Raw genomic sequence first — 9346 nt, 5'->3', positions numbered from 1 at the left:
CGGAGGATATGTCGCGACTTCACGGAACAGTCCATTTAGTTGGTTTGTGGCCGCTGAGGAAATAGGCCGCAGCTCCGTATACCTTAAGGCTATTCACTATGTATGTCTTCCCTGCGTTGAACAGCTTAGGCACGAGAAGAATAAAATTTTCACGGACAATCGCGCCGCAGCTTCGATCGTGTCTATCGGGAGGCCACTACAAGAGCTGCGTCAGTTGCATGTCTCGCGAATAATATTTCTTTGGCAGCTGAATGGATTCCTCACGAATCGAACAAGCAAGCATGTGGAGTCGATTTATTGGCAAAGACGGTTGGTCTATCAATCCCTCCGTCTTCGGAATGATAGATGCAATTTCGGGTCCTCATACCTGTGACAGATTTGCGTCCTACTGCAACTCTCAGATACCTGAATACAATTTGAGATTTGCATCTCCTGGTAGCTCTGGGGTAGATGCGTTCGCGCAGAGTTGGAGTGGTACCAACAATTGGCTGTACCCACCAGTAGATCTCGTTATTCCAGTTGTCAGGAAACTGCAAAGTTGGTCGCGGTCGTGATACTTTATTAGTTCTTTAATGGCTCTTTAGCGTGTCCCAGCTTTACAGTTTAAAACTTATGGCAGAGAGGTTTTCAAAATGCCTAGAAATTCAGATCAACTGACAGAAGGTCCAGACTAGAGCCACCTATAGAAAGAAGAAATCTCACGGTTCTGGGGTTGCCCAGCTTTTGACATCATGGCACTTCGTTTAGCTTTTGCGCAATAGGTATAGCGGTGTTAATCTGGTGCGCTAGACTTCACTTTCGCCTTCTGGTTGCCTATACTTGATGCTGCGTTTATTTGCGTTTGAAAGTCGAGAACATGAGGCTGCGCCATTCAGTCGTGTTGTTGGGATGAGGTTTTTGGGTAACTCGAGCGCTTTTCAACCTTTTGGTGAATCGGGCTAAAAAGGAGCCGTGCGTGAGCGTGCACAGCACCATGTGGTGAGGGTTTCCGTATTAAGAGCTTTGCGCTAGTGAGCGCGAACACCAATTGGTGAGGGTTTTCGGGTTTTTTTTTTTTTTTGAGGGCGCGCGCAACAGAGGCGTTTCCATCGCTGATGCATAGTTTTGTCTTAGGCAATGTGTTGACAACGTGGCCAGACCTCAGGCAAAACGTTCACTGTGACTTCTCTCATGAAGACTGTCTTTATCGCAATCAGGATTCTCCCGTGCTATAGCCTTACAAGAGATCTGTCGTTAGCGGTACCTTCTGACGGATCGCGTTCAGAAAGTACTGGGACAATTTTACCTTATCAACGCTTTTTTTTTCTTATGCTGACACGCGTTGTTTGAATGCAAGTTTTCCTCTGTCCTTATATGGCCTTTTTCTTGCGTTTCATCATCTGTGACGTGCATTTGAAAGCCAATGGTTGAAAGTTTGTTTTTGCTTCGTCTGAAGGCAACTTCAGTATTTGCGACATAGCATTTCCACGCCTTTATCACTGTGCTTTGAGGTGTTTAGTTGAACATGACGTTTAGGATATCCAGTCTATTCCTCATCTGGCAAAATTGCTATTGGATCACAAGCTATATATTTATCCAGGCGCGTCGGTCATAAACCTTTGAAAAACCTCGGACCACATTTTTTGCTCAATATTATCGAAATGCAATCCGTTATATCTTGTCCTGTTTTCTCAATCCACAAGTATTTTAGGCATTCTTGCATTTTTTGCATTTTGTTGCCTATTGCGATGTTTCATTTTATGACGGTTAGTTGCGAATCACGAAATTACAAAAAATTGCGTGACATAACCCCTTTCAAGATCGATGAAGACAAAGCCGATTGATTTTCACACAAAAAGAAACCGCAACCATTCGTACCCAGCCTATGGGGGACCATAGAAGAAGTCGGCAGGGAACACCTTTTTTTCGCTGGACTTTTTGTCGCGGAACTTGGGGGAAATTGAAAAAGGAATTCAGCCTCCTTCTCAATTTCGCGGATTTCCCTCCATGCCCTCACCACTAAAACGGAAACTTAAAAAATCACTGATTCTTCTCCCAAATATGATGCACGCTATTTTCAGAGAAAACCAACAGAAATTTTGTAGCCACAAGGTGTTACAATTATTGGTAGAAACGTTTCCGAATGAACTCAAAAAATAGGATTATATATCTTTCTTTGAACCTTGCCTCAGTCACGGTACTCTTTCTCAATAAATTGACTAAATTATTAAGTGAATAAATACCGAGAATATATTGCGTCTACCACTTTTATTTTTTCTAACTGTAAAGATGGAGATCTCAGTTTCATCGTTGTTGAGTCATGTGTGGTTCGAAGTTATGTAATTACTACACATTTGGTTCAGTATATCTAGAGACAAGTTAAAGAATTCTTCTGCTTGTGTCTTTGTAGTTACATGTGGGAAATATTCAACAGCCCAGTAAAGTTGACCATCTACGGTCATCAAATTGCTCCCGAATATATGACCAGTTCTTGCGGCTTGAACACCAAAATATGTTCCAGCAAATTTATACGGGCTATTTTCAGGCTGATTTGTTTGTTGAGACCCGTAATTATTAATGTTAAAAATGTGGCTTCTACGACCCTGGTTGTCTTCGTAATTTGACATTTCGCAGTATGTCGGAATATCTATACAATGATAGAGCTTCAGCAGATTTCGATGCTTTCCGGATTTGATCTGCGCGTGGACCTCGCGAGTGCACATCCGCGCAAGCTCCCAGAAGCCTTGCTGATCTTTGATTACAGGAACAGCGGTTGACAATGTACTCCCAGTGGCATAAGCACCGAATTCATTACTGTTCAGTTTTGGTTCACATTCTTTTCTCATGCTGATAGAATACGTCGATTGAACGGCCACTGGACCTTTTAAGCCTGCTTTTTCTCGCTGCAAAATTCTAGCAATTGCCGAATTCGTAGACGCAGTTATTGCACCATGTACAGTACACTTGTTGGACTTGCAACTCTTGATTAAACATTCAGTGTCTTCTTTCGTGAGAGCTCGAGTCAAAAGACAAGTCTTTTTTGTTACCGATGGCTCTGTGCTGGCCACAGGAGGGTAAACCGAAAGAAACAAATTCTCTGGTTTGAAAAACAATGCTTTGATTTTTTGGAGCATGAAGAAACTTGAAAACATCAGTCTTTCTGAGACATTAGGCCTTGCTAGTTCGGGAATTAATTCTTCTAACTGAGGTCTTAATGGAAGGCTTTCCACCTCAAACTTTTCACCGTTGTGGAGAGAAATCAATAATTTCTGTAGGTATTTTTGAAGTTCAAAGATGGACAGCGCGTCACAGATGACGTGTTGGAATGTAAAAAGTAAAGCGTTCCGAAATGTTCCATGGCTGTAGGTTTCTTTAAGCAATCTCACACGCCACAAAGGACCCTTTTCAATGTTAAATAAATAACTGTTTAGTTCTTCCTCAAAGCCCTCTATCCAGTTATCAGCTGTTATCTTGTTTAAGAGCTGAAAGTCTACCGTTTCTGGGTTTTCCATTTCCTCAAAATAGGCTTGGTTGTTGTCGTCGAACTCCTTGACTCTCATTCGTAACAAAGGATATCGTTTTGTGAGAAGACCAAGCGCTTTTTCAAGAAGTTCATGACTGAGTTCTTGCTCAGAGTCTAACAGCAAAACTGAAGTTACAGTTCCCCAGTTATTTGTTTTTTCTCTTTGCAACAACACTTGTTCCACCTTTCCAAGGTGCCGTGACAATCTGTTGTTATTGGATCTTTGAACGGTGAAATCAGCTTTTGTGTCTTTTCTCCTGGAGAACTTTAAAATAAACAGCAAAATAGAAGCTGTAAAGAAAATGCCAAATCCCAAAGAGATATCAACTATGATGGACGACATACTGTCAGTTTTGACCTAAGAACCTCTTATCCTCTGTGCACGATAGCTTTAAACTTGATTTGAGAAAACTCGGAAATTTATAGCCAAATTGTTTGTGATCTTCAGGTATTGTTTTATTGTTGATTGGATAAAGGGATCACCACAAAAGCATTTTGTTTGACGTCCCACAGTGACACAAACAAAAGTCACCGGAAAATATTGAAGACGTCATTGCGATGAACAAGTGAAGTCATTGAGCTATTTTAGGTAAATATGTCTCAAACAAAATGCACCTGACGAAAGTCACCACTAACACTCGCAAATGCGAAACATTTGACTTTGCCGGTCAGTTTCAATATTGAGTGGACAAGTTTATAATTATTATAACTATTATTTTTGTTGTTTATGTTGATTTTGGTGTAATGGTATCCGGCTTTGGGATGATCGTATGAAGCGTATATTTACAGACCAACCAAGTTTCAGGAATAAGGTGGGAATTCGCTTAGTTTAAGCGGTTCCGAGCAGGGGCATTCGCGTGATCTTTGCTAGTCTCTCACTCATGCTTCAACAATAACCTTGCATGGTGTGTATCTGACAGCATTAGGGTTGAAAATAACTAAGTACTGACGAGCTATTTTAAACGTTTTATGGAGATATCTCTAGCAAACAGAAGGAGGGCAGGCAATATCAAAAATTCAAAAGTATGTGCTTTAAATCTCTAAGCCTCAGTATAGTATTCTTTTCTTTGCTTTTCTATATTCGCTTCATATCATGACGTGAGATTAAGTGCTGAATTTCAGGGTTTTTATGCTGTTCTTAAACCTATAAATTGATGTTTCATACTTATGCTTAACAAATCGAAGGAGTTCTGACGCCTTCAGATGCACCACTGCTAGCAGTCACTTGAACTCATTCCCGGTAATGAAACGAAGCCACGAACGAACATTTTCTTACCGAAAGAAATGACAAAAGGACAAATTGTTAATTAGGAGCAACATAAGCAATGTGTAATGTTTGATAAAATCAATGAATTTTGATCCAGTCTGTTTTATTGATTATAAATAAAACTTTAAAACTGATAATTTCTGTCAGTTTCTGATTACCAGGGCCACTTCAAGTTTGTTTTAAGGGTTTCGAGAAGACAATTATCGCCCGTCACGAATCAATTCCAAATCTCTGAAAGGGCTGAGAAATTAGTGAAAGAGTTTTTAAAGCATGAATTAAAGAAAGAATGCTAACTTTAGACCAGGAGAGGTGATGTTTCGAGGTTATACTAAAAAACCTCATTTTAACTTTCGAGTTTGCAATATCCATCAATGACATCTGACCTGTAAAAGTTAAATTGAATAAGGTAGAGTTTCCTAGTAGCGAACAGCAGTTCTTTGGCTGTACTGTGAGAATATAGAGAGAGACTGTAATGTTTTCCGGAGAGAATATAGTCACTAGAAAAGATGGAGCAACTAAAGATCGAGCGCTTTTGTGAAGAACAAAGCTTTCACAATATGGGAACAACAATTGTTTTTCAGTGATAAGGAAATAAGTGGCCATGTATTCTGCAATTGAGCGTTTTGTTATCTCTCCTCTCTATTGGATAACAGTCTTCAGTATTTCCTTTTCTGATTTTCTGCCGATTTAAGAGATCTAGGAATCTATCAATCATGATCAAACTCACCCAGAGAAGACTTCAGACATCAACCGGGGCTCTCACTGTGCGCTGTAATGCAATCTCTTTCCAAAATACAACCAGTGAGTGGTTTGTGCAAATGATTCTAAATTTGTGGCGCTTAAAAATTAGTCTGATCAAATCGTCAACTCGAGAAACGCAAATATTTAAAGCTAAGCCGAATAGGAACGCGGGGAAAAATTGAGATTAAGCGCGTCAAGTTCCAAGGGTCTTCCATTTTTATTGACGCTGAAATGTAATGCTTTCTAGAACAGGATCTTCGCAGTACATGTAATGCGTGTTGTAATGATCGACATGAAAACAACTCAGAGAACTGTAACTACCTTTCGTTTGCGAATAAAGACTTGTCTGGAGGATTTTAATCAGTGCGTGCTTGTGACAGGAAGGACGGAAAATTCTCTAATGTCACCGTGACATTAGAGAATTTTCCGACTGGCAGTCGTGCAGTTCCTGGTCACGGTAAGCCCTGGATTGTAACAAAACCTAATCATTTCTGAGATCTGATTATGTCAATGCTATTAGGATTAAGAGATTAGTGTTTATGTTAGAAAAGAAAGAATATCACATCATCATATCATATCATACATCTTTATTTACCCTCGGATTTTTAGAGTAGCTTGGTGTAGCTAATATCCGAGCATTTACCCTCCCAACCATGATACACCACAGAAGACAGACCACAACACCGGGAACTACATGCCCTACTCTTTGCACTTTTGCGGGTTCTGTTACGGGTTCTTTAGAGTGAATAGCAATTCACTCTTCGCATTACGTTTATCAGTCAAGGAAACTGATCAAAACTTTGTTTTTGTACTTCGGAAGGTCGCATCGCTGAATTTAGTCGGTTCATTATTGCAGGTTTTGTTAGTCACACTACACTGTTTTTGTCGGACTTCTTTTAAAGCCGCTGAACTGATCACTCAAGAAGTGTCGTTTCAAAAGCAAATTGAAACTGAACCCACCCCAAGTTTTAGCCTTGTCAGTTTTACGGAGTTTGAGGAATCTTCACCAAGAATAACAGATATATTTGAAATGCAGAGAGAAGGAGTTTTAAATTGACTCACGCCTAAAACAGATAAACAATCAAAAGTCGCGCGTGTCACCATGAGCTGCTGTAAGATCTCGTGATCTCACTGACGTGACAGTTGCTTCGTTTTACCACCGAACAGGCACAATTTAATTTCATGGGTTAAAAATTTTTAAAAACTCGACGCCTCTCCAAAATTTATTTCACGTATGTAAAAAATCGTGGTAACTTCTTGCGTATTATTTTCGCGGTATCTGTTTATTTACGGGATGACTAGCAACAACAGAATGAACATTTAGCTCATTTACGTATAATGGCTTTTGAAGCGGTTTAACACATAAATACAAAAATAGACAATCGGAAGAGTGATGACGTCATAGTCAGACGATGTCCACTTTATCTCATTTCATTTATTTCCGCTAATAAAACTCCATTTAAAAGTAATTTCTAGGTCAATGTTAAGTTGCATAGGGAGTAGGGGAAATTTATTCCTACTGGCTACACAAAATCATGCAACTGCACTGCTGTTGCGACGCGCGTTGCTCCTCGAAGTCAAGCACATGCCAGGCTATCATCACGGTTCATCAGCGAAAAAAGTGAGCAAGCAACCGACAAATATAACAGCCAAACGCTGAACCGGAAAGGAAATCTGTTGCTTGCTGGGGAACGTCCCCGACTAAGCGATAGAAAATTGATCACACCTTGGTAAGCCAAAAATATATGCTTAGACAGAATACACTCGACCGAATTCTGAGATCAAAACCATAAACTACAAAATTTCACGCACACTTGGTTTTCGACTTATATTAAAGGAGGATTGGTCAATCTATTGTTACTTGACCCCTGTAAGGTGAAATCGGCCATCGTTTTGAGAAGAAACTAACAAAAAGAAAAACAGCAAAAGGAACCTTGTGGCGAATAAAAAAAAAGGCAAATGCCAATGTCGTGTCAATTAGAATGGACAACAGGCTCTTCTTTGTGTTGCAGATTCGCCTGTGAGCCCCGCTAAGGGCCTGATCGAAGGCGATTCAACCAAGACACTGTACGGACGCGATTTCGCTTGGCCTCCTACGGCGAGGGACAATAAAGTCACAGGAGAAAAGTGAAGACGTTATTACGTGCAGGAACTGAAATCATTGAGCTGTTTTTAGTAATTGTTCTCCAACCAAACTGTTTTAAGAATGTTGATTAGGCAGGTTTTGTTTAAAAAAAAAAAGCAACGATGGTAATATTTTTAGGTGCCGTTGTCAGCATTAATGATACACAGACAGGAATGGTACACAGACAGGAAAATTGTCCACGGTTGCTTGCTTCGAAACTCGGCATTAATATCCTTAATTAAGGAATCAGTTCAAAGTTGAAAGCCAAGTGTGCGTGAAATTGGTCTCAGAATTCAGTTTATTTTTAACACAGCCCTGTTTTCGGATTATTCCATCTGGCTTATCAAGGGGTGCCCAATTTTCTACTGCCGCTTTTGTCCGGGACGTTCCCCAGCTAGCACGAGATTTCCTTTCCGGTTCAGCGTTTGGCTGTTATGTTTGCTGCTTTCTTCCTCACTTTTCTGTTTAATGAACGTGTGAGTGGTCTCTAATTTTGGCGAACGAGTAAGGAGCGAGAGAAATACACGCGCGTTCCCGAATCGAAAGACGCGCCGGTCGAGAAGGGAGCTCCAAAAATTTCCTGTTCTCCAATTTGTTAAACCGCTTCAAAAACCACTATGCGTAAATGATCATTCTGTTTTTCTTAGTCATCCCGCACATAAACAGATGCAGCGAAAATACGTAAGAAGTTATAAACGGATACAGGTATTTTTCATCGTCATAAAGATAGTGGCTTCGCCAAACAGTTCCATCTACGTAATAAATTTGCAGAGACCTCGAGATCTTAAAGATTTTTCACCCAACTTAACTGGGAATTTAATTGTGCCTGTTATAGAAAAATGAAGCAATTGTCTTATTACTGGGATCAAGTGGTCTTTCAGCAGCTCGCTGTGGCCCAAACACACATTTTGATTGTTTAAGCACACTCGATTTTCTTTTTTCAGGCGTGAATCGAGTTGTCTTGTGCATAGCCCGTGCAGACTCCTCAAGACTCCGGAAAACGGAAAACGCTGACAGGTAGGGGGGTGTCATTTTCAATTTGGTTTTAAAACGACAGTTATTGAGCGATAAATTTGCATTTAGTAGAAGTCCATGGCCGTGGTACCTGCCATCTTTCCGGCAATGTGATAGCTTGTGTTGAAGAAAAAAACAAACTCAAACTGGTCAGTGAAACACTGCGCATTGATGCGACCTCCCGCGGTTCGAAAAGAAACTCTTTAATACAAAAAAATGTATGGGACTTTTCGGCAAAGATTTGTGTCCCGTCATTGATAATTTCTCAACTGATGAACACAATGCGAAGAGTGGATTGCTTTCCAAAACTTCACTTTTGTGTGGTTAATTCCTGCTACGGATTCTTAATTTCTGGCACTCAACGATTAGCTTCCCACCTTTGTTTGAGGACGTTCCTTTGTATTTCAAATTATCAACTTGAAATAAGTCGATAAGGCTAAGCCAAACGAAAAGCTGAAGAAAACATAGATTTAGTGCAAGAGCTTCCGTGGATCTTCCATTTTTAGAAGAAGTTCTGTAATGAAATGCTGTCTTGAACACAATCATCGTACTAAGTCAATTTGAAATGACGTAATGACGATCTCGTAGGGTTGTAATCACCCTTCGTTTGCAAAAATACTCATCTGGCGGGAGGGCTTTAATCAGTACGTCTTTGTTAATGGGTTGACATAACATTTTTTCCTTACGTCACAGTCGT

At 40.3% G+C, this 9346-nt stretch overlaps 1 protein-coding gene across 1 annotated transcript in view; it reads right to left on the bottom strand.

The window, feature by feature from the left end:
* Positions 1–2235: 2235 nt before the first annotated feature.
* The window catches only part of LOC138019034 (uncharacterized), an 8072-nt gene continuing 961 nt past the window's right edge, over positions 2236–9346 (bottom strand). Inside the window, exons 2-3 of the mRNA XM_068865695.1 lie at positions 9027–9346; positions 2236–3793 (exon numbers count right to left, since the gene is read on the bottom strand). The exon at positions 9027–9346 is cut by the window's right edge and continues 34 nt beyond it. Of these exons, the coding sequence (XP_068721796.1) occupies positions 2298–3793; positions 9027–9195 (1665 nt within the window). The 5' untranslated portion in view covers positions 9196–9346 and the 3' untranslated portion in view covers positions 2236–2297. The remainder of the gene's footprint in view (positions 3794–9026) is intronic.

The sequence above is a fragment of the Montipora capricornis genome, chromosome 10 (genome assembly GCF_036669925.1).
Source record: "Montipora capricornis isolate CH-2021 chromosome 10, ASM3666992v2, whole genome shotgun sequence".
In the NCBI taxonomy this organism is placed as follows: Eukaryota; Metazoa; Cnidaria; class Anthozoa; order Scleractinia; family Acroporidae; genus Montipora; species Montipora capricornis.
The sequence above is the reverse complement of the archived record's forward strand: the minus strand, read 5'-3'. Positions and strand labels throughout refer to the sequence as shown.